Source organism: Schistocerca cancellata, unplaced genomic scaffold (assembly GCF_023864275.1).
Source record: "Schistocerca cancellata isolate TAMUIC-IGC-003103 unplaced genomic scaffold, iqSchCanc2.1 HiC_scaffold_782, whole genome shotgun sequence".
Lineage (NCBI taxonomy): Eukaryota > Metazoa > Arthropoda > Insecta > Orthoptera > Acrididae > Schistocerca > Schistocerca cancellata.
In genome coordinates this window covers 2,920,496-2,946,874 of record NW_026046793.1, presented here as the reverse complement: position 1 = coordinate 2,946,874, position 26,379 = coordinate 2,920,496, and the positions used below count along the sequence as shown (strand labels likewise).

Here is a 26,379-nt window from a genome sequence, read left to right as displayed (position 1 = left end):
ACATTGTTGTATTGCCTTTGTGCCACATACGCACCAAAATAAGAAGCATACCTGTTCACATGTATCGACAATGTATTGGAGTGTGAAAAGAAGCTGGAAGCATAAGATATGTAAATAACTTGGGTTATAAAGTGTATGTATGTGCAAGATCTTGTCAACAATTGACGTATAAACCAATGTCACCATTTCTGAACGTGTTATGGGTGCTTGAACATGACCCAAGGATAATAAAAAGAATAGTCTACTTGGACCATGTTTTCATGCTCAAAACACTGGACTGAGTTTACCCTCTTCAAAACAACTGTGGAGCTCTGATTGTGTGCCTCTTCCTGTTGGTGTGGCCAGCAATGCAACATAACCAAAAAAAGGTTCATGCAGACATAAGATCAGCTGTGCAAGATGTCTTTAGTGCTTTTGAAAGTGAAACCTGCATTGCCAGTTTGTCAAAGGATAAGTTTTGGTCCTGTGTGAAATCCACCAATGGATCAAATTTATCATTTGTAGATAGCAACTGCACAAAAATGGAAGATGGAAAAATTCTAGAGTTAGAAACAGTTACTCAGATCACATGTTCTCCACATTCACTTCCGTGCACACATTGACATATATGCATGTGACACGTGTAAGCAGGAGTGTTTGTGGAATGGAAAACTAAGAGTCAGGAGGAGGGGGCGAGGGTCCAGTGGACATTATGAAACAACTATTAGATAATACCTGTAGCCTCTCTTAAAGTAGTTGATGACAGACCTGTGGAACAATGAAAAACCTGTGATTACACACACACACACACACACACACACACACACACACACACACAAAATAAATATACATAATCTCCTGAATATTTATATCACTAACCTCAGTTTGTTGATTAATTATGGATCATGTTTCCCACGTATGACTTTCTGGAAATGAATATGTTGTCAGTGACTGTATATCCTCTAACACACAGTAAACAACTGTTTTTCGATATCTGAAGGAGCATGAGAAAATTATCATTTCCATAATTTTAGGGGCTCCGGACAGGTTGATATCTTAATTTCCATTCCCCCCCCCCCCCCCCCCCCCCCTCTAGTCATGGTCTACAGAATTTACCATTCCCAATAATAAATAAAACACGTATTATCTCCTTAGTTCTGGTTTATTCATTTGTTTCAACAAAACATTGTGCGAGTAACCATGTATACGAGGGGCATTTGAAAAGTCTGTGCATAAATAAAAGCTACTTATGTGTTTGGCGTAAACCTTTGTTTTTTGAAATAGTCTCCTTTTAGACTTATGCACTTCATCCAATGTGATTATAATTTGTTGATCCCTTCCGAATAATAGGAATTATCCGTATGCAAAACAGCTATTAGTTCCTGCAATCACCTCCTCGTTTCAATAAAATCATTGTCCTGCCAGCTATTTCTTCAAATTGGGGAACAAATAGTAGTCTGGAGAATAGGGGGGATGTGAAATGAGTTGGAATCCTATTTCCATTAATTTTGTGACCACTACTGCTGAGGTGTGTGAAGGTGTATTGTCGTGATAAAAAAGGACTTTTTTGTGGTCCAATTGCCAGCGTTTTTCTTGCAGCTCGGTTTTCAAACAGTCCAATAATGATGAATAATATGCACCTGTAATAGTTTTACCTTTTCCAGATAGTCGAATCCCAAAAGACAGTCGCCATAACCTTTCCGGCCGAAGGAATGGTCTTTGCCTTTTTTGGTGCAGATTCTCCCTTGGTAACCCATTGTTTAGATTGTTGTTTGAGCTCAGGAGTATAGTAATGTATCCATGTTTCATCCACAGTGACGAAACGACAGTCCTGTGGATTCTTCCTGAACGGCTGCAAATCATCCTTGCAATGCTTCGCACAATTCAGTTTTTGGTCAAGTGCGAGCAATCGCTGAACCCATCTTGTGGATAGCTTTCTCATGTCCAAATATTTATGCAAAATAATATGTACCCATTCATTTGAGATGCCCACAGCACTAGCAATCTCACGCACCTTATCTCTTCTGTCATCCATCACCATATCATGGATTTTATCAATGATTTCTGGAATTGTAACCTCCACAGGGCATCCAGAATGTTCAGCATCACTTGTGGCCATATGGCCACTCCGAAAATTTTGAAACCACTTATAAACTGTTCTAATCAAAGGTGCAGAGTCACAGCAGTGTTTATCAAGCTTCTCTTCAGTCTCCTGAGGTGTTTTGCCTTTCATAAAGTAATGTTTAATCACCACAAGAAATTTTTTTGTCCATTTGTTTGACAATGACTCCACTTCCTTGATTCACGCGAATGTCAAACACAAAGAAATAGACCAATATGGCTGAAAAGATACTACTAACTGAACATGACCTCGATACGGGCCAGTGGTGCCATCTCTTGGACTTTGCACGGACTTTTCAGATGCCCCTCGTATGTAATAGTTCTCAGATTGAAATTTGATTTTTGAATCCCCCACCTCTGAGAGCAATTATTTAGGAGGTAGTGATTCAGTAGCTTTCAAAACACTTGAGGAAGAGAAGCTACGTGGAGAAAACGTAACGATCACCAAGCAGGAGTGCAAAAAAGCAAATGGGTATGAGGCTATGAGGACTGAAAACTGCATATAAGGGAAAGAAATTGGAAGATGGCTGACGATTAGATGGTAAGAATAGACATGAAAAAAATCTGTCAAGGAAAGAATTCAAAACTATTATGGCATAGCAGTAGCATAGAAGATATTAGAAAAGCTGTGTGGGCAGTTTTGTTTCACCTCTTCAAGAGACAATAAACCCAGTCATAGGCCTTCCAGAAAGTGATTTTATTTACAAACCAGCTATTTCTTTTGCAAGTAGAAATCTTGAAAGAAACTTCCAAGGATTTGTCAGATGTAAATCCACTGACGAAAATCACTCCCAAAATCCTAACGAGTCCACGAACAGTGTAATCTGGGAGAGAATTCCCGAGAGTTTTGGTGGCAATCGGTATACTGCATTTTGGTGTCTTGGATGCAGTGACAATATTCAGTGAAGGAAATGTTGCAAGATATGAAGTACTGAAAAGGCTGCTTGAAACCTTTGGTCATTTTGCAGTAAAACAAATGTTAAATTTAGATAAAGAAAGGCTTTTTGTGTCTGAGAACTGTTTGAGACTTTGAAACAATGGCAAGACAGGGAGGAAAAAGGATATTGCAAGATGAAATGGAAGAGGATGCAGACAACCCAATGTATGGAGCTGGGAGGCATTGTCAACTTTAATGGCTGTTTTCTGTAAGTTGTATTTTTCAAGAAAAAGTGTACTTTCTTAGTTTCTATTAACCAGAATTTGTTCAAAATTATGGGGTATACTCATTGGAGAATTGTGCATATTTTAACACGGGGATTTTCGTATTTTGTAAATCTCAAAGAAGTTAGCCTTATGTACATCGAACGGTGTAGAAAGTTTGTCTACTTTTCACAAATATAATTATCTTAAAAATAATCAATACTTTCAGAAATACCTTTGTTAGTGGCTAGAAATGTGCAACCCAAGGCATATTTTCTTCAAATTTTTATTCCCAATAATTGCTGAAAAGGGTACCTTTTATATGAATAAATATTACATTGTTTAAGATAGGGATTTTTCCAATCTGCCCAAAACTCTTTAAATGAAGTAAAATCATATCAGCCATATTATGTCTTATGTAACTGTGTAAAGTTTGTGATTGCTATTTGTCCTGTGGTTAATGCTTTCTCACAAAGGCGACACTGTGTGCAGTAGAATCAACATTCATTGGTGCTGAAGAAATGTAATACTTGCCAAGAAATAACTCCTGTTCCTCTATACCTGCAACAGCTGAAATGAATATTGTTTTAATGTACGGCCTTTTTTTTTCCAGAAAAGTGCTCAGAAGGAATTAATGAATTTAGCTAGCGATTTGTCTCATAGCTGGCACAATATTGAGAAAGCAGCGGAAAAAGCTAGAAGGAAACGTTCACAGGTAGACATAGAATGCAAGGAAGCACCAAATCATCTCACAGAACTAATGAACCAACTGAGAAGAGCTTCAGCAGAGGAACTTAAAGCTGTAAGTATCTCCTTCTCTTCCATGCAGATAAGCAGGTCTTGTATAGCTTTCATGTTGCATGATGCATATGTAGTTACACCATCATTTCTGTATATTTGATGTGGGAGAAAAGTAATGAGACTGATTTTTTATGTACCGTAGTTTTTATTTTTTCAGTCAATAATATTGCCCAAGGGAACTCCCTTGGGCAACTATACACTGGCAGTCATTGTTCCCACTCTGGGTTGCAGTGCTCTCGGTCACATTCTTCTGAATGTTCCTGAATCCCAAAATGTCATTTTAAGACATTTTTCAATTTTGGGGAAAAAATCAAAAGGACTCAGTTCAGGTGAATAGTGGGCCACAGAACAATATGAAAGCCTTTTTAAGTAAAAAATTCCACGATGGAAGTGGCCGCATGGCATGGGGTGATCTCACGAAGCAGCATCCACTTGTGTGCAATGTCCAGTCTCAGTTAATAATTCTCTCTTTCCTGAGCCTTTCAACTTTAGCTTTGTAAAACATTTGGTTGAAAGTTTGTCCTGGAGGAACAAATTCTTTATGCACGATAGCCCTACTGTCAAAAAAGCAAATTTGCTTTGTTTTGATCTTTGATTTGCTTATTTGAGCTGTTTTTGGTCAAGTAGATGTGTGTGTGCCACTCCTTACTTTTCCACTTTTTCTCAGGATCCCACTCATAAATCCACGTGATGACTCGACTAAACCATTAGTGTGCCAAAGTTTGATGTACAGTGAAAGTGTTTAACAGGTCACCCATCATCCTTATTGTTAAACTTCAGTCTGATCTCACAAGAGCACGCACACTGAAGTGTTTTTCTTGGTGTTTTAGGGTTTCGTGTAGCTGCTGGCTCGCACCTTGTACTTGAAACTGAGTCAGAACACTTAACAAGATCTGTTACCCGACGTAACATCTGAAGTATTTACCTTTTCCTTTTAATCGAGTGCTACAGTTGATTTTCTTGAAGTCGGGGTCCTGCTAATCAGTGCCTCAGAAATCCTGTGTGTTGCTGAGGAAAGGCTCGACTTCTTAACATTCTGAAGTTACTGGAGCAAAAGAAGAAAACTTACTCATATCATAAAAAGCACGTCCTCTAGTTTCAGACATATATTTCCTTGAGTAGTTGTACGGCTCATTAGTGTGATTCACGAATTAGAGAAGAACACAACTTTCATAAGACATATGCCTTGAAGGCTCAATATGACAGTCCAGATTGCAGTATATTTCAACTGTAGCAAAACCATCCTGTCTCTCATGTTAATTTTTGGAGAGTGTGGTTGCTCTTTGACAGTCAAGCCACTGCCAAGCCACCACCACAAAACGTAAAATGTGCCACCCACAGCGGGTGAAGCAATTTGTCACCACTTCTTGCTGTTTCCTTGTATTCCACACTGCCCGCTTAATGTCTGCAAACACAAAAACAGCCATGCACAGTATATGTTCTGCGACTTACTTGCTACTACTTAATATTATTCTGTCATGTTCATCTTTCCTTGCACCACATGACGAGTGTTATACAGGCGCCCACTAGAACTGATAGACTCAATTCAGTGCGTACACATACAGGGGGCGCACACGCGTGCAGACGCACAGTTTGTTGCCTGGGTTACTTCCCATCAAGTGGACTCTCCCAACATTCACAAAGTCTCTCTGCAGTGCCGTATAATTGTTAACCAGTTATTTTCAACAAGATGGTGTAACTTCACATACAGCTCGCGTTTCAATGTCACTGCTTGCTGATGTTTTTTGGTGATCGCATTATTTAACTGTGACTTTGGCCTCCACGATCGCCTGACCTAACACCACCTGACCATTTTTTTTTTTTTTTCCCCGGGGTTTAGCAAAAGCAACTGTCCAAAATCCATCAATGAATGGAAAACTGTAATATCTACTTTCACTGCTTTTGTTACAGAAGAAATGTTACAGCTTGTGTTTGGGAACATAAGACGAAACTATCTTTGGCTGTAGTTTAAACTATTGTTTCTTCAATAAACTGGTTCTGAGTATAGTGGCATCAACATAACATGGTTTTACACCCAGAACTGTTTTATTGAAGATGACAAAGGCTGTAAAAGCCTATGCTCTCGTAGGCAGTTGTACTGTTATATGTATTGTAGTATTGGAATAAATCCCCCCATGAACCATGGACCGTGCCGTTAGTGGGGAGGCTGGTGTGCCTCAACGATACAGATAGCCATACCGTAGGTGCAACCACAACAGAGAGGTATCTGTTGAGAGGCCAGACAAAAGTGTGGTTCCTGAAGAGGGGCAGTAGCCTTTTCAGTAGTTGCAGGGGCAACAGTCTGGATGATTGACTGATCTGGCCCTGTAACACTAACCAAAACGGCCTTGCTGTTTTGGTACTGCGAACGGTTGAAAGCAATGGGAAATTACAGCCGTAATTTTTCCCGAGGGCATGCAGCTTTACTGTATGATTAAATGATGATGGCGTCCTCTTGGGTAAAATATTCCGGAGGTAAAATAGTCCCCCATTCGGATCTCCGGGTGGGGACTACTCGAGAGGACTCGGGAGAAAGAAAACTAGCGTTCTACGGATCAGAGTGTGGAATGTCAGATCCCTTAATCGGGCATGTAGGTGAGAAAATTTAAAAAGGGAAATGGATTGGCTAAAGTTAGATATAGTGGGAATTAGTGAAGTTCGATAGCAGAAGGAACAAGACTTTAGGTCAGGTGGATACAGAGTTATAAATACAAAATCAAATAGGGGTAATGCAGGAATAGGTTTAATAATGGATAAAAAAATAAGAGTGCGAGTAAGCTACTACCAACAGCATAGTGAACGCATTATTGTGGCCAAGATAGACATGAAGCCCGCGCCTACTACAGTAGTAAAAGTTTATATGCCTACAACCTCTGCAGATGATGAAGAAATTGATGAAATGTATGATGAGATAAAAGAAATTATTCAGGTAGTGAAGGGAGACGAAAATTTAATAGTCATGGGTGACTGGAATTCGACAGTAGGAAAACGAAGATCAGTTTGGATTCCGTAGAAGTAATGGAACACGTGAGGCAATACTGACCCCTATGACTTATCTTAGAAGCTAGATTAAGAAAAGGCAAACCTATGTTCCTAGCATTTGTAGACTTAGAGAAAGCTTTTACAATGTTGACTGGAATACTCTCAAATTCTGAAGGTTGCAGGGGTAAAATACAGGGAGTGAAAGGCTATTTACAATTTGTACAGAAACCAGATGGCAGTTATAAGTGTCGAGGGGCAAGCAGTGGTTGGGAAGAGAGTGAGACAGGGTTGTAGCCTATCCCCAATGTTATTCAATCTGTATATTGAGCAAGCAGTAAAGGAAACAAAAGGAAAGTTCGGAGTAGGTATTAAAATCCATGGAGAAGAAATAAAAACTTTGAGGTTTGCCGATGACATTGTAATTCTGTCAGACATAGCAAAGGACTTGGAAGAGCAGTTGAACAGAATTGACAGTGTCTTGAAAGGAGGATATAAGATGAACACCAATAAAAGCAAAACGAGGATAATGGGATGTAGTCAAATTAAATTGGGTGATGCTGAGGGAATTAGATTAGGAAATGAGACACTTAAAGTAGTAAACGAGTTTTGCTATTTGGGGAGCAAAATAACTGATGGTCGAAGTAGAGAGGATATAAAATGTAGACTGGCAATGGCAAGGAAAGCGTTTCTGAAGAAGAGAAATTTTCTAACATCGAGTATAGATTTAAGTGTCAGGAAGTCGTTTCTGAAAGTATTTGTATGGAGTGTAGCCATGTATGGAAGTGAAACATGGACGGTAAATAGTTTGGACAAGAAGAGAATATCAGCTTTCGAAATGTGGTGCTACAGAAGAATACTGAAGATTAGATGGGTTGATCACATAACTAATGAGGAGGTATTGAATAGGATTGGGGAGAAGAGGAGTTTGTGGCACAACTTGACTAGAAGAAGGGATCGCTTGGTAGGACATGTTCTTAGGCATCAAGGGAGGACCAATTTAGCATTGAAGGGCAGCGTGGATGGTAAAAATAGTAGAGGGAGACCAAGAGATGACTACACTAAGCAGATTCAGAAGGATGTAGGTTGCAGTAGGTACTGGGAGATGAAGCAGCTTGCACAGGATAGAGTAGCATGGAGAGCTGCATCAAACCAGTCTCAGGACTGAAGACAACAAGAAGATATTTGCATGCAGTGGGGAAGGGTAAAAAAAATTAGATATTTGGGTAGCACATGGCCCAAGCCAAAATCACAAAAATGAGTGGGTGGCCATATATGCATCTCCGCTTGTGTCATCAATTAGCTCATGAACAACACCGACCATTTGTATGTTGTTGTTGTTGTTGTTGAGAAATGATGTCTTTATGCTAACTTAAGGAAAACGCAGCAGCTACTCACTGTACAAGACGTGCATGCATCCACAAAAGATAATGTTATGCTTCTGGTAGAACAATGACGGTATGGTGTACTACAAATTGCTTCGCTAAGGCGTAACCATTACTGCTGACATTTACTGACAACAACTGAAATGTCTGGCAAATGCAATCCAAGAACAATGACCGGGAAGATAGCGTGATGTGATGCTACTCCACAGTAATGTCCTCCTGCATTCTGCAGGACTGAAAAGTAATACTGGAGCTGGGTTGGAAAGTCACTCCGCACCCACCTTATTCACCTGATTTTGAGACCTCAGATTTCCACGTTCTCTGCTCTCTATCAAACAGCTTTCAAGGTACTCCCTTTCCAGATGGAAACACCCTCTGAGCATGGCTCGACTAGTTCTTCACCTGATAGCCACATGATTCCTACAGTTTAATTGGAAAGTTACCCTGGCATTGGCAGACTGTTGTAAACATTGAAGAAGAATATGTCAGTGATGACTAAATCCTTGTTACGTGTATCTGTTGTGTTTAATAAGCTTAGGTACAAATGCTATGAACTTACGCAGCAACCTAATAGTATGGAGGTTAGTGCTTAATGAAGAAAAGATTGTAGGAAGTCAAACAATGGAAAATTCAGGTTGGAATGCAACAGTATTATGAAAAGGATAGTTGCTTCTCACCATATACCGGAGATGCTGAGTTGCAGATAGGCACAAACATAGGTTGTATTTGTGTGTGGAGAAGAGGGAGGGGGAGCATATTTTTGATAAATATCTTGTTGGCTGAAAGCTGATTTTCTGACAGTTTTTTGTTGTGCCTTTCTGCAACTCGGCACCTGTGCTATATGATGAGTAGCAGCTGTCCTTTCCATAATATTGTTAGATTTTAGAAAGTGTTGCAGGTATCACTAAGTGGAAGGAACACCTTGGCATTTTATACGAAGCTGGAAATTTAATTAAGATATGAGGATGGTTTGAAAAGTTCTCAGAATGGAATAGAAAAAAAAGTACTTACATCACTGAAACATTTTTTTCATTTTTCAATGTAGTCTCCTTGTAGACTAATGCACTTGGTCCAACAATGTTCCAGTGCCTTGATCCCATCTCGAAAATGAGTTTCCTCCAGACTTGCAAAAGAATTGTTAATTCCAGCTATCAATTCTTCATTTGAAGTGAATCTGCGTCCACCAAGAAAAATTTTTAGTTTTGGGAAGAGATGGAAGTCTGTCGGAGCCATATCAGGTGAATAAAGTAGGTGTGACAATAATTTATACCTTAGTTCGTGTAATTTTGCCATGCCGCTGGCACGTGTGGGGGCACATGTCAAGAGTCGCAGCACCCATCTTGCAGATAATATTTTCATTTCTAATTCTTCAGTTTAAATGCGATATACCTTTTCAGATGATATCTGGCAAGCGTGAGCAATTTCACGCATTTTCAATGGGCGATCCTCCACACCTATTTTGTGCACTTATGCAATGATTTCTGGAGTAGTGACACGTCTTGGCCGGCCACTGTGCGAATCATCTAAGATCTCTCGACCAAATGTAAATTCGTTCACCCACTTGGCAACAGTTGTATATGAAGATGCATTGTCCCCTAGTGTATTCTGGAAATCGGCATGAATGTCCTTTGCTTTCATACATTTCTTTACAAAGTTCTTAATCTCTGCTCGAATCTTGAATTTTCATTTTTTTTTCTTCCTTTTTCCCCCCATCTTTGCAAATCACTACGTGGGAGCAACAGAGCCAAGTCACAGCCACAGCTCTCTTCCGAGAGCATGACACCTGTTTACAGACAACAGTCCAATGAATATCACGTGAAACACTCGTTGTGCTGGTGCTGACCTCTTGTGGTGATTCCGAGAACTTTTCAAACCACCCTCGTACACCAAAGAAAGGAAGGAGTGCCTTACTTGTTGTTGGTAGACTAAGCTACATGAAGACATGTGAAAATTTGTTCAATAAAAATATTAGAATGGAGGAGGGATCATGCGCTTCCGTTATGATACAATGGTTAAATTGTGTTGAAATTATTTCAGTAATGTATGAGATCATGGAAGTAAGTGCAGTCAGCTGGTTATCACCATTCCCTACATCTACATCTATACTCCACAAAGCAAAGTCAGGTGAGGGTGGATGGTACGTTATGTATCAATGTCGCACCCCCACACTCTTCCCCATTCCATTCACAAATGACTCGTGGGAAGAAAGATTGCTGATAAGCTTTCATGTGAGGTCTGGGGTATCTCTAATTTTCCCTCCACGGTCTTGTCGCGAAATAGTGTGTACATAAAGTTCAAGAATACTTTAAATTATCGTCGACTGCGGCAGTCGCTTCCCGTATTCTCTCCCAGAGCTCTGCTACATCACATGCTAGGGCGGTACATACACCAGATCTATGTGTCCCCACATTAAAAAGTCACACGGAGTGAGATCTGGTGATCGGGAAGGCCCTTTCATGAAACAGCTGTCCCCTTTTGTAGCAAGGACGATCTATCGATGCGGCAGCTCCGTGTTCAGGTACCGATGAACTTCGCAATGAAAACGGGGTGGAGCCCCATCCTGCTGAAAGATGAACGGAGAGTCTGATTGCATTTGAGGCATCAGCCATTGCCCCAACATGTCCAAGTAGGAATATCCAGTGACAGTACTCTCGGCAAAGAACAATGTGGCCTGTACAGTTTTTGACGCGACACAGCACAAAGAACATTTACCTTTGGGGAATCGTGCTCAAATTCAATGCATTCATGTGGATGCTTTGAACCCCATATTCAACAATTATGCCTGTTCACTTTCCCATTAGTGTGAAAAGTGGCTTCATCGCTAAAAATTAAGCGATCAACAATGCCATCCCCATCCTCATTCAATTGTTGCAACTGCAAACAAAACTCAAAACACTTGTCTTTGTCGTCATTGAGCTTCTGCACTAGCTCCAATTTGAATGGTTTCATGGACAGCTTCTGTCACAGGACTTTCCACACTGTCATTGGAGCAGATTCCTTTGGAGTCTTTACAAATGTCTCTCGTACGTGCTCCACATTCACTTCACTTGCACTGGGACATCTGCCTCTCTCTGTCGGGCACAAGAAACCCGTCGTAACAAATTTGTTGTGCCAGTGGTAAATGGCCTTCCATGTTGGTGGCTTCTTGCCATACTTGGTTCTAAACAATCATTGAACAGCTGTAGCACACTTGTTTTTCTCGAATTCCAACACACAGAAAGCTTGCTCTGCACCTGAACGCGCTACATTTGCAACTAGCACTGATTATCAGCAACTTACCAAACTACGCTGTGGTGGTATACATAAAAAAAAAACTTTCAGGGTTTCTCTTCAAAATGACATGTATAATATCTGTCCAATGTTTGGTTCTTGTGCAATAAATAATTGAGTGTTCCCGGACTATATGTACACCCTGTACATGTTGTAGGAAGCAATATACTAGTAACTCTTCTAGGAATGATAATTAATTGAAACCCTCAGCTCCCGACAGGTGTTGTTGATATACGTCGATGGGGACAGCTGAAAATGTGTTCCCCGACCGGGACTTGAACCCAGGATCTCCTGCTTACATGGCAGACGCTCTATCCGTCTGAGCCACCGAGGGTACAGACGAATAGTGCGACTGCAGGGACTTATCCCTTGCACGCTTCCCGTGAGACCCACATTCCCAACTGTCCACCGTCTATATACGTAATGTACCTAATAGATATTTGCCCTTCCACTCATTACTCGCGCACACCAAGTTGTCTATTCCCATAAGAGTTCAGGCAACCTGTGCGCATTTGCACAGACGAACGTCAATGGCTGGATAGCCTTTAACTATATATATGAAGATAGTAATTGTTCTCGAAAGAACAGATACCATTGATCACCGTGCAGCTTCTCTAGAATAAATGATAATTAATTAAAACCCTTATCTGCTGACAGGTGTTGTTGATATACCTCGATGGGGACAGCTGAAAATGTGTGTGTGTGTGCCATGTAAGCAGGAGATCCCGGGTTCGAGTCCCGGTCGGGGGGCACATTTTCAGCTGTCCCCATCGAGGTATATCAACACCTGTAGGCAGCTGAAGGTTTCAAGTATCATTCATTCTAGAGAAGCTGCACAGTCATCAATGGTATCTGTTCTCTCAAGTACAATTACTATCTTCATATATATATTCTAGGAATGTACGCTCTTGGAAGTTTTGACAGTAAAGAGCACAGTGGTGCAGAATGCTTCTCTTGCAGCGTCGCTCTGGGATTAGCTGAGCATCATCTTCACTCTCTTACTAAATGAACCTTTAACGAAATGTGCTGCTCTTCTTTGAATGCCCTTGTTCTTGTGTCTTTCCTGTCTGATACAGAAACCAGCCTGATGAGGTTCATAAAGTATTGGTTGAACAAGGGTTTTGTAAGCTGCCTGCATTGTGGGTTGCCTCCATCTCCACAGGATCTTCCAATGAGTCTGTTTGGTGTCAGCCGCAGCAATAAGTTTCATGTGTTCATTCCACTTTAAACTGCTCCATACGTACATTCCTAGATGTTTTATGGGAGTGATTGCATCCAGTGAGTGTTCTGCAGTTGTTCAGCCATATAGCAGTGGGTCTTCCTGCCTATTTATTTGCAATTCATTAAATTTGTTTTACGTTGAGGGTCACCTGCCAATCCCTGCACCAAGCATTGATCATTTGCAGATTGTGTTGGATTTCGATTCAATTTCCTAGTGTTGCAACATCTCTGTACACAACAGTATTTTCCATGAATATCTTCATGGTACTTTCAACATTAGGACATTTATGTATTGTACATCTGAAGGTTTCTCTCTATTGAAAATGACATGTTGTTTTCTGTTACCTAGAAAATCTTCAGTCCAATCACTCAGCTTGTCCAATATTCCATATGCTCCTGTTTTGTTGTCAAAGGTATGAAATTGTGTCGAACACATTCCGGAAGCTGAGAAAATGTTTTTTTCCCCTTTAAAATTCATTTTTGTAAGTTAGTTTCTGTAGTTGTAAATTATTTTTATTGAGGTTGGATTCCTCTGGAAACCATGTTCTCAACTACCACAGTATTAGTGCTGTAAACAAGAAAAATGGCAGCGTCAGTTGTAAGAGATTTGAAATAATTTATTACAGCAAATTGATTTGTCACCGCATGGCCATTTTCAGTACAAAAATAAGTATTGAAGACTCGTGTAATAAAAGCACATACTAACAACTTCAACATGGCCGTCCGCAGCTTGTGGTCTAATGGCTAGCGTTGCTGCCTCTGGATCACAGAGTCCCGGGTTCGATTCCCGGCTGGTTCGGCCATTTTATCTGCCCAGGCACTGGGTGTTTGTGTTGCGCCATCATTTCAACATCATCATTATTTGTGAACATGGCTAAAATTTGACTGTGTAAAGACTGGGACACTGTACAGGCACTGATGACCGTGCGGTTAATCAGCCCACAAACCAATCATCAACATCCTCCTCATCCAACGTTTATTGTGTGTTGAGGTCATGTTGAAGTTATAATATGTGCTTTTATTGCACAAATTTTAAAACTAATATTTGCACTGAAGAGGGTCCTGTAGTGAATGAAATAGATTTTCTGTAATAAATGATTTCATCTCTCTTAGAATCGAGTCTGCCATTTTTTTTTTATACAGGAGCTATTATTATTATTATTATTATTATTATTGACTTTTTTTCCTCAGACTTAAGTCTGGTTAAAAATGGAACGTGACGCGGACCTCGGTCAAGCGTGACTTCCTTGTAACTGTATGGTATATGTTATATTGCATTTAGGAACTTTCGGGTAATTGAACAAGTATCAATAATTACAGATTTTTGTAATTGTATATATATGTTTGGATGTAGCTGTATTGCATTGATGTACTGGTGGATATTGTGTGGTATGACTCCTGTAGTTGATAGTATAATTGGTATAATGTCAACTTTATCCTGATGCCACATGTCCTTGACTTCCTCAGCCAGTTGGATGTATTTTTCAATTTTTTCTCCTGTTTTCTTTTGTATATTTGTTGTATTGGGTATGGATATTTCGATTAGTTGTGTTAATTTCTTCTTTTTATTGGTGAGTATGATGTCAGGTTTGTTATGTGGTGTTGTTTTATCTGTTACAATGGTTCTGTTCCAGTATAATTTGTATTCATCATTCTCCAGTACATTTTGTGGTACATACTTGTATGTGGGAACGTGTTGTTTTATAAGTTTATGTTGTAAGGCAAGCTGTTGATGTATTATTTTTGCTACATTGTCATGTCTTCTGCGGTATTCTGTATCTGCTAGTATTGTACATCCACTTGTGATGTGATCTACTGTTTCTATTTGTTGTTTGCAAAGTCTGTCTTTATCTGTTGTGGTATTGGGACCTTTAATAATATGCTTGCTGTAATATCTGGTGTTTATTATTTGATCCTGTATTGCAATCATGAATCCTTCCATCTCACTGTATATATTGCCTTTTCTTAGCCATGTGTTGGATGCGTCTTGATCGATGTGTGGCTGTGCCATGTAGTGTTTTCTTTCTCCAATTTACTTTTTTTGTATCTGTTGATGTTATGTGATCTAAAGGGTTGTAGAAGTGGTTATGAAATTGCAGTGGTGTAGCCAATGTATTTATATGAGTGATTGCTTTGTGTATTTTGCTAGTTTCTGCTCGTTCTAGAAAGAATTTTCTTAAATTGTCTACATGTCCGTAATGTAGGTTTTTTATGTCAATAAATCCCCTTCCTCCTTCCGTTTTGCTTAATGTGAATCTTTCTGTTGCTGAATGTATGTGATGTATTCTATATTTGTGGCATTGTGATTGTGTAAGTGTATTGAGTGCTTCTAGGTCTGTGTTACTCCATTTCACTACTCCAAATGAGTAAGTCAATATTCGTATAGCATAAGTATTTATAGCTTTTGTCTTGTTTCTTGCTGTCAATTCTGTTTTCAGTATTTTTGTTAGTCTCTGTCTATATTTTTGTTTTAGTTCTTCTTTAATATTTGTATTATCTATTCCTATTTTTTGTGTGTATCCTAGATATTTATAGGCATCTGTTTTTTCCATTGCTTCTATGCAGTCGCTGTGGTTCTCCAATATGCAATCTTCTTGTTTAGTGTGTTTTCCCTTGACAATGCTATTTTTCTTAAATTTGTCTGTTCCAAAAGCCATATTTATATATCATTGCTGAATACTTCTGTTATCTTTAGTAATTGGTTGAGTTGTTGATTGGTTGCTGCCAGTAGTTTTAGATCATCCATGTATAGCAAAGGTGTGATTTTGTGCAGGTATGTTCCAGTAACATTGTATCCATAATATGTATTATTTAGCATGTTGGATAGTGGGTTCAGAGCAAGGCAGAACCAGAAAGGACTTAATGAGTCTCCTTGGTATATTCCACACTTAATCTGTATTGGCTGTGATGTGTGATTATTTGAATTTGTTTGGATATTAAGTATAGTTTTCCAATTTTTCATTTCTATGTTTAGGAACTGTATCAATTTAGGATCTACTTTGTATATTTCCAATATTTGTAGTAACCATGAATGGGGTACACTATCAAAAGCTTTTTGGTAATCAATGTATGCGTAGTGTAGCGACCTTTGTTTAGTTTTAGCTTGATATGTCACCTCTGCATCTATTATCAGTTGCTCTTTACATCCTCGAGCTCCTTTGCAACAGCCTTTTTGTTCTTCATTTATAATTTTGTTCTGTGTTGTATGTGTCATTAATTTCTGTGTAATGACTGAAGTTAATATTTTGTATATTGTTGGTAGGCATGTTATGGGGCGATATTTAGCTGGGTTTGCTGTGTCTGCTTGATCTTTAGGTTGAAGATAAGTTATTCCATGTGTAAGTGTATCAGGGAATGTGTATGGGTCTGCAATGTAACTGTTAAATAATTTAGTTAGATGTGAATGTGTTGAGGTGAACTACTTTAGCCAGAAATTTGCTATTTTATCTTTTCCAGGGGCTTTCCAATTGTGAGTAGAATTAATTGCTTGGGTGACTTCATGTTGCAAAATTATCACTTCAGGCATTTGTGGTATCATCTTGTATGTGTCTGTTTCTGCTTGTATCCACCGTGCATGCCTGTTATGTTGTACCAGGTTTGACCATATGTTGCTCCAGAAGTGTTCCATGTCTGTTATGTTTGGTGGATTGTCTATTTTAATGTGTGTGTTATCTATTGTCTGGTAAAATTTCTTTTGGTTTGTGTTGAATGTTTGGTTTTGTTTCCTTCTATTTTCACATTTTTTGTATCTTCTAAGTCGTTTGGCCAATGCTTGTAATTTCTGCTTCTTTTCATTTAATTGCTCTATCGCTTCTTGTTGTGAGATTTTACCTAAACTTTTTCGTGTTTTTTTTTTTTCTGACATTTCATTTTTTATAAATTGTGTTAGCTGTCCGATGTCTTTTCTCAGTTTTTCTATTCTGATCGGTAGCCTGTGTTGCCAAGCTGGTTTTGTGGGTTTCTTCTGTGTGTTGGTTGGTTCTGATCTCTGCCTAGTGTGTATATTTAGTGTCGTGAGTGCTCCTATATAAACCAGTAGTTGTAACTCTTCCATAGTTGTGTTTTCATTTATTTTGTTGTGTATGATTGCGTTGGTAGTTTTTATTGTTGTTTCGACTTGTGGGTTATTTGGCAGTCTATGCAAGAATGGTCTAATGTCTGTATTTGTGTCTTTGTATTCTATATATGTCAGCTGAAATTTATCTTCTATATCTAACATGTGTCACTTCGTGTTCTATTTGTGCTTGTTCTGGTGGCTGTCTGAAGATTTTGTTTTCCTCTGATTGTTTAAAATTGATGTGTGTTGTCCTTTGTTTGCTCTGGGATGTTTGAGTCCATTACTGTATTTTCTTCTTCTTCTGATTGCACATTATTTTGTTCCAGTATTTGTTGTACTTGTTGTTTGATGTTTTCTAATTCTGACTGGGGTATCCTGTTATTTTTTATTATTACACGGATCTGATCAGCTAGTCGTTGTTCTGTTAAAAATTTTAATTCTGGGTATCTGGTAATAAATTTTGTGTATACTTGTGATCTGTATCCAGTTGTGTTGGTTCCTAGGTTTTCTTGCTTGGTAATAACAGAACATGAGGTGTTGGTTAACTTCATCTGACCATCTCATCCTCTGTCTTTGTTTTCCTTCTAGGGTGGTTGCAGGAAGCATATCTTGCAAAACACCTCTATTTGGATTTAAATAATTTTCCAGTTGGCTAGCAGTGTCGTTACCATTGTGCGCGGGCATAGGGTTCAAGCGTCGTCCCCGACCATGACGGCGCTTGTCCGAGGCTTCTTTAGTTCTGTCCTGAACCAACTAATCACACTAGCCCTATTAGTGGTTTGTTCTTTTCGTCGCCTTTTACAACTGGCAGAACATACCGGAGGCCTATTCTTTTCCCGGGCCTCCACGGGATATTATTATTATTATTATTATTATTATTATTATTATTATTATTATTATTATTATTATTTGAGGTGTTAATGACAGAACTGCAATATCCAAATTGTGCCCCCAATCTTTCTTTGATTGCAGTTGCATGAAACCATGGTATCACTGATGAACAGAGATTCTACTTTACAAGAGACATTGGACTTTGGTACAGCATATAATGACTTGTTCTATATACTGGATCTTGTGGCGCAAAAGAGGATGGCAAGACATAGGACACTAAGTTTACCTGAAATGTCTATCCTCGCAGGTAAGAAATGGTAACTTGGAAAAACATTGCAAATAATGATTGGTCTTTAGATTTATGTGCCAGAACTTTGTAAGAACTGTGTTCACGATGGTCTGGCTGAATTAATTTCTGCAAAATGCTGCATTTTTAATAAAATAGAACAAAGTGACACCTGTAAAATCATTAGGATGATGAAACTTTGATATGGCTTATGAAACAAAAATAATTTTCAGACGATCCTCGTTTAGAGCATCTCATTGGCATGCACTCAGATGAAACACGTGAATCTGAAAGTTCCAACAAATTCTCAAATACCTGTGAGTGGAATCAACATATGGATGCTTTACTGTCTAATAATGATCAACTGGTTCAATCATTAAGAGACCTCATTGCTGTATGGTGAGTTCCAGCAAATGTATGTTTCTATATTTCAATTGATGTCCAGTGTATAATCTTGATTTAAATAATTGAAAGAACAAAATTCATATCTTCGTGGACTGACTGACTACTATGTTACAGAATATAAAAACTGTAACATACATATTTAGAAGTATTTATTGCAGTGTCATAGTGTAATGTCAGTTTGAAACAGCAAGGTGTGAGGAAGGGACCTCCAGGAGTACGTACATCCTATTTGTTCTACACAAGTATCACACGTTATTACTCTTGCGTTTTGTTTTGGAAGTTTCAATTCGAATTCCTTTGTTCACCAGTTCGTTGTTTTCATTTCTATGAGAGGTATATGTGGCATCTTGAGTGCTCTCACTGTTCATATCATTTACTTGTGATTGGAGTATATTCTTACAACATGACTCGTATTCTATAACCAATGTATAGTATGACAGTTCCCAAGACTACAGGAAGAGAACACACACACAATCATTAAACCGTCCAGTAGAGCTCAGATGCTGCTTACGGTTGCCACACCAGGGAAGGTTTGGGACGTTTACCATTTGTAATTTTGGTTCCAGGGTTCCCTAAATGAGTTAGACTGTGTCTGCTTTCCTAACTACTGATACAAAGACCTAACTGCAAGATGAGATCTATAGGTAGCACATTTCTCAACACTTTATTGCAGTAGACTGTGCGGAAAATGTCTCAAAGAGATCTTTTGCAGTGTATGTTAACTCTGCTGCAATCTTAAAGGTTTTGCAGTTTCTGATCCTGAATTACACATTTAATGCTCATTGCATGTATTCAATCTATATGTGTGATAAAATAGTGGTGTTACTTTTAATCACATGTCGTGTGCTGTGTTTGACTGACAGAAGCAAACTAAGTGCCGAATTTGAATTGAAATGTATGCGAAGATAATGTGCCTTTTTTTTTACTCGTGCTTTTGTATAATGAAATGTGCAGATTGGTATCCCACATTAAAGATCTGTCCTAAACACATTATTTCCAGTATCGTTTGTTAAAATAGTCTCAGGAAAAGTGGCATAGGTAGCAAGCTATTACCATTACAGGTATATTGTTCTGTTGGAATTACGTGTACCCTTACCTGGATCTGCACTGTTTATAGTTCTCAGTTGTTATTCAGGTATGGTCTGGATGCACAACTTACCTCACTTTCACCCTGGACCCATATTCCAAATATTTGTCTGATACACAGCACATTCTATTCATATTTTGCTATTCTGACTCACAATATGTACACTTATTTGTAAGAAAATAAAATTCTCAAGAACTCTGGTACAATACACTCAGAAGAAGAAACTTGCTAATAATGCATTTGAATCTCCCAAATGCTGTCAATGAGTGAGGAAATTCTCAGCAAGTAGCAACTGAAGGTAACAGGACATGTTTCACATGCATCTTTTATGAAGCTCTGGTTAGATGGTCCTACTTGTGTGAACATGTGCTAGTGCTTTCCGAGACATTTACAAACTTTGCATTGCTTCTCTACAGCAGATAGAATTCCCAATTGATATTGTCATTCTACTAAATTTATTCCAAACCATTGTGGCATGGTTGTGCAGCAGCCTTATAATGTGATTAATATTAAAAAACAGTCCCGGCCCACATGTTTGTTCTCAGTGGTTTTTAAACCATCTTCTATGGTTTGCTTCCTGTTAGGTTACCATTTAACCTAATAATTCCATAACTCTCTCTCTCTCTCTTTTTCTTTCTTTCCAGCTCCACACTGGTGGCATCTTCTACATGGTTGAGAAAAACCTGGGTATTTAGGAAAAACTCGGTGGATAAATTATTTATTTTTTTTTGCCATTTTTTTTCATATTGGTAATAAAGCATCTAAATTTAAAGTCCCATGATTAAGTTATTCACAAGTCTAACCCATTCTAACTTCTGCAGAAAAGATAATTTACATGTAAAAGTTAGTTTTATTGATTACCAGCTTAGCATCTGCCGCTTCACTCACTCAGACTGTGTGCTCTGCACAGATTTTTTAAAACTGAATTTTTATGTTGTTCACAAATTGCACTAACTTCTAAACTTTTCATGCAAATTAAGGCCATAGAAGCATGGTCTTTCCCAAATGTACTTCTTACCAAAAAGTGATTCTTTTAGCTGGAGTCAAAGATGGGCATTAATCATGCCTTTTGCATTCTTGTGGAGACATTTCCATAGAAATGTTCATCCCTAAAACACATTTTTTATATGTAACTGATAAGTGAAATACCAATTTTCATATTTTTAACGTTAAAATGTTTTTTAATACAAGAAAATATTTTCTTACACACTTTTATCTCTCGTTTCATTCCCTAAGGAGTTGAATTTCCAGCAACAGTGTAACAGCTAGTTTTTTTATTTCTAACTGAGAAGCCAAATTGCAGTTTTGAGATTTAGCTTTAAAATATCTTCATAATGAAATATTTGCATAAACAATCTCATTCTCTGTTTCACCACATTAGCATTGTAATTTCCAAAAACACTAACACGACTTTTTTAAAAATGTCTATAACCAAGAAGACAAATACCAATTTTCATAGCTGTAGCTTCAAAGAAACTTCAGTTCTTTAGAGCTATCTTCGAAATCGACTTAATAGCTAATATTTTCAAAAAGCTTTCCTTCTATTATGCGTGGGATTTCAAAAATCCCTTCCTAAACAATGGCTTCAGTATAAGATCGACAGTCTCTCCAGATTTAAAGATCCTGTCTTTGGCAGTTTGGTTTGGGTGTGATGAGTCATTCACGACATTGCGTTTTATATGTATGATAGATAGATTGTAATTTAGAGAGAAACCTTCAAATCATTTGGATAAAGATGTATAAGTAATAGCTAGATTCCTTACAGTTTGATGCAGGATACAAATTCATCTGTGCAAAATAGCTCAGTCAGAGCAAATTTTCAAAGGATAGAAAACCCAGGATGGAACATGGACAATATGAAAGGAGATAGTGCTGCTCACCACACACAGCAGGCATTGAGTGGCTGGCAACAGATGATTGCTGGGAGGACTGTTGCCAGCTTTCCATGGGAACTACTGGTGGAAACTACAGTATGATTAAAATTATGTGTTAGTTGACACTTCTGGCTTTGTATTTGCTTTCCTGAAATAGGAGTGCTCAATGTCACACACATTCACTGTTGCCAAACTGCCACAGCAATTGGTTCATTTCCAAGTGCTTGTCTGGCTTTCTTTCTTGACGATGTTTTCAGATCCCGAATCCTGAGTCTGGCCCTCTTGTTTTGTATTTCAGTATACCTGATACACAAGGCGCAATTCAGCGTTACATATACAGTTTTTATAATCCTAGAGACGAGCTTATGTTAGACGAGCTTCGCATGACATTGCATGAAGCAGAATTTTAATCTATTTGCACTTGTTTTTCTTCCTATTATTCCCTTTTCATTGAAATCTGCTTGTGCTGTCTATAACCTGCAACTGAGTGCCAAACAGGACTGCTCAATGGTTGGTAATACGGCAGCTGGTGTAGGCAGTGAGAGGATGGTTTCAGATAATCAGTCAGAGAGAGAACTTACAATTTGCTTTTAGCACTGCAACTGAAGTTTTTCGGTCTCAGAGTTTGCTTGTAGAGGTTAACTCTAATAGCTGTGAAAAAAGTGATTGTGATTTTTTACTTCTGCTGTAGATTGTTGACTGCCACTTTGTTGGCTACATTGCAAATCATTAGGTTTTGTTTAGTTTAGGACACAAGTTTAAATTCAGGGCTGTACAATGATCCTTCTGGCGCAATTAAGTCGTGTGTCACTTAAAATCGGCTGTGGACAGATCATCTCCTATTGCTGTCTTATCTCGTGCCAACCGCTTCAGACATTGCTCTACATTACACAATAACAGCATTCGAGAAGCGAGCCCGCCGTGTTTCTGTGCCGCCTGTAACAGAGCGGTAGCCGGCAACAGATGTGGCAAAACTGTAGCAGCAAGTGACAGACGTCAACTATTGAGTAATTGTGATCGGAGCATAGTCGTCTGTAGAGCACTGACAACATGGAGGTACTGTGTACGTGCGGAAAGCAGGTGCACCAAGTCAGTTGCAACTGTCAGTGATCTCCTCTCGCGACTCCACTGTAGTTGATTACTGTGAAATTTGGTCGATTTTCCTCACCGAACATGAATATGTATCCATCTTAAGTGCTTATGCATTCGTACTTGTTATTCATTATAGGAATTAGATAGTGTTTAGACTTAATGGACATGTTAATCTACTGACAGTCTGTTTGAAACAGTAGATGAATGTTATCAGTTTATTAAATATGTGATTCCCTTTCTAGTGAACTGACTATCCAATAAAAAATTCATGTACATGTGAGTTAATGCCTGATCTTATTTGTCCTTATTGTTACATGTGTAGCTGGATATCAGTGTCATAAGTCTCTTTCTGCCAGTGATGTCCTGTGAATCTGTGCTTGTAGTTCTTTGCTGATTGTATCACTTACATCCACTGTCTGTTGCTGTGGGTAATCAACACAAAAAGCACTTTATTTCTATATTTTAGGTGGCAACAACCATTTGAGACAGGTGTTCCAGAAGATATGGTTGTAAATGGAAAGAACATATTGCAGCATACAGCTCACTGGGATCGTGTAACAGCTTTCGTGGAAAGAAAGCAAATGAAGGAATAAGTTGTGGGGAAATCATATTTGAAAATTAGGATTTACAAATTTATTTATAGATAACATCATATTGTTTTAATACTTGACAAAAGCTATGTTGCTCTGTTAACTTGCAAGAACCTGGTTGAGTTATAGGTTTTTACACGTTTATCTGTGCAATATGTAAATTAAAATAAACTACTTTCTTCATATACTACTACAAAGTAATGGTCTTTGCAATGCACCGATGCACAACTGTGATTTCATATATGTAAGTATCTGAGTATGTGGCACTGCCTGTGTATGCAACCCCCCCCCCCCCCCCCAACCGATTATGCTCCCACCCCTCTCCGTCCATCTGTCGCCTCCACCTCGTCCATGTCTGCCCCCTCCCTTCCCTCTATGGTACATTCAGCAGCAAATGTGAATACTGTCTGCTAAATGTGTTGGTAATAGAGTTAGCAGCAAAGTAGTAATAAATTTAAACATCATCCCTGATGTGACATTTTAACTGCATGAACTGCAAAATGTACTATGTGATAACTTTTTTCGTCTCGTAATTTTGTGAGGGCTGCAAGTCAGAAAAAAATTGAGTAACGGTTTGAAATTAAGGATAAAGTTGGTTGCAAGTCACTAAGTACTCCCGTTGGCAAATACTGGATAGCAATCATAGTAGCTACATGCTATGCAACAAATAGTTTGGAAGTATGGATTAAACACATCGAAGATTGTATAAGCACTGTATTCGTTTCTTTCAATTTTATCAAGTAGCACAAATTGATTAACACAAGCATTTTCTCAAAAATGATAAAGTTCTAAAGTGAAAGAGTAAATACTTCCCCTAATTCACGTAAGGTTCTTAAAGTCGGTAAGTATCTTGTACTGTAAACTTTGTAAATAAGGCTTGTCCTTCCTCAGGACTTGAGCTATCTTGTTATCAAGTTTTATGAAATCTGTTCAGCTATTTAGTTATAATAAATTTAAACGTCATGCATGATGTGACCATTTTTCCATCTCAATGTGTATGGCATTTTACTCCTGAACTGTAATAGGTAGGTGGTTCTTACCCACACAGCAATTGTTGCCTGACAGTAAGGGACGTGTGTACCAAATTTGGTTGAAACTGATCCAGTGGTTTAGGAGATGTGGAATATACATATGTGTATACATAAGTTTTTGTAATATGGATGGATTATCTAAAGTTTAAAACTTTAGAGGTTGTAACTTTTCCCCGTCAAATAAATTGATAGGCTCAGCAGAACAAAACTTTGAAACTCTCTGTAACTGTTTCACTAAAATTTTGGGTGGTGTAAGAGCTGAAGTGCTAAACCACTTGATTTCCCCAACTGTATTAAAGAGAATTTCAAATGACCATTGTTGTTTTTCTGACTACTGTGTAATATGAAAAAAATTAGTATCCTGATAAATTTTTAATTGTAATGTGAAGATAATTGGTTCAAAATTGTTCAAATGGCTCTGAGCACTATGGGACTTAACAAAATAATTGAGAGACTTTCTAATGTAATGAAACAACTGTTTATCCTAAACATGAATACAACAGTAGCGCTGGTCGATTTTGCCAATGTGGCCTCTCTGTCTGTAACAAGTAAGTATACTCACCATTTTTCAGAATTTGTAATATTAATATGGAAGTTACAAAATTCCTCAGTTTGAAAATAACAGTTAAAATAAAATTTTTTTGTGTCGTCTCATTCTCACGGTAGGCACATACCGTGGGAAGCAAGGAGGGGATATTGTTTGGTGGCCGGTATCCTCTTCTATAATACAAACTGTGTGCAAGTATTAGTTGGGTTCTTTACTCAAAAGAATAGAAAATTACTCAACTCAAGATAGTCCAGGTGTTGTGGTACAAGCTCTCCATAGTAGTCCACATTAGCCTCGCTGCTGGTGACGTGAAAGTACGCTATATACACTGCTCTGGTCACTAGGTAGAGGCTGAGCTAAGTCAGTTTCTTTTCCAGAAAGGCATTTTCAGTGGAAAACACTATATATACTTTCACTAACGAAATATTAAATGCTCTGAATAACTGGAAGTCACCCGTTGGGATTTTTTGTGATCTCTCAAAGGCTTTTGATTGTGTAAATCATGGAATACTTCCAGATAAGCTCAAGTACTGTGGTATGAATGGGACAGCGCTCAAATAGTTTAAATCATACCTAACTGGAAGAGTGCAGAAAGTTGAAATAAGCAGTTCACATAATATGCAGAAAAACTGGTGGTTCCTCAAACTGGGGAACAATCAAGAATGGGGCGCCGCAAGGTTCGGTCTTGGGTCCTCTGCTGTTCTTAATATATTTAATGACTTTCCATTCTATATTCATGAAGATGCGGAGCTGATACTTCTGCCGATGATACAAGTATAGCTATCGCACGCAACAGACAAGAATTAAGTGGTGAAATTGTAAACGATGTTTTTCAGAAAATCATGGTTCTCTGCAAATGGGGTCTCATTAAACTTTGGCAAAACATAGTACATACAGTTCCACACAGTAAATGGAATGACACCATTAATAAATATAGACTTTGATCGGAAATCTGTAGCTAAGGTAGAATATTTAAAATTTCTAGGTGTATTCATTGATGAGGGGTTGAACTAGAAAACACACACACTGAAGATCTGCTGAAACGTTTGAGTTCAGCTACTTACGCTATTAGGGTCATTGCAAATTTTGGGGATATACATCTTACCACGCCTATTTTCATTCTTTGCTTTTGTATGGCATCATATTCTGGGGTAACTCATAATTGAGTAAGAGTGTTCATTGCACAAAAGCGTGTAATCAGAATAATTGTTGGAGCTCATCCAAGATCATCCTGCAGACACTTACTTAAAGAGCTAGAGATCTTCACTGTAGGCTTACAATATATAGTGTGTGTGTGTGTGTGTGTGTGTGTGTGTGTGTGTGTGTGTGTGTGTGTGTGCGCGCGAGAGAGAGTGTATACCTGTCCTTTCTTCCCTCTAAGGTAAGTCTTTCCGCTCCCGGGATTGGAATGACTCCTTACCCTCTCCCTTAAAACCCACATCCTTTCGTCTTTCCCTCTCCTTCCCTCTTTCCAGATGAAGCAACCGTTTGTTGCGAAAGCTTGAATTTTGTGCGTATGTTTGTGTTTGTTTGTATGTCTATCGACGTTGGGACCTTGCTTGTACAATTAATAAGAAAAATTAGTTTTTGTTGACACTGAGAAGACCAGAAAAGTTAAAATGAAGAGTTGGAACATATTTTCCATTGACTAGAGAAATTAAGTCATTATTTTTGTTAGATATT

General features: G+C 38.5%; 1 protein-coding gene and 1 long non-coding RNA gene across 2 annotated transcripts in view; one reads left to right on the top strand and one right to left on the bottom strand.

Moving 5' to 3' along the window:
* LOC126143129 (disks large homolog 5-like) overlaps positions 1-23,299 on the top strand; it is an 87,827-nt gene extending 64,528 nt beyond the window's left edge. The window contains exons 7-10 of the mRNA XM_049915339.1: positions 3,854-4,042; positions 17,926-18,091; positions 18,304-18,469; positions 22,995-23,299. Of these exons, the coding sequence (XP_049771296.1) occupies positions 3,854-4,042; positions 17,926-18,091; positions 18,304-18,469; positions 22,995-23,121 (648 nt within the window). The 3' untranslated portion in view covers positions 23,122-23,299. The remainder of the gene's footprint in view (positions 1-3,853; positions 4,043-17,925; positions 18,092-18,303; positions 18,470-22,994) is intronic.
* The window catches only part of LOC126143151 (uncharacterized), a 243,123-nt gene that overhangs the window by 75,840 nt on the left and 140,904 nt on the right, over positions 1-26,379 (bottom strand). The window lies entirely within an intron of this gene.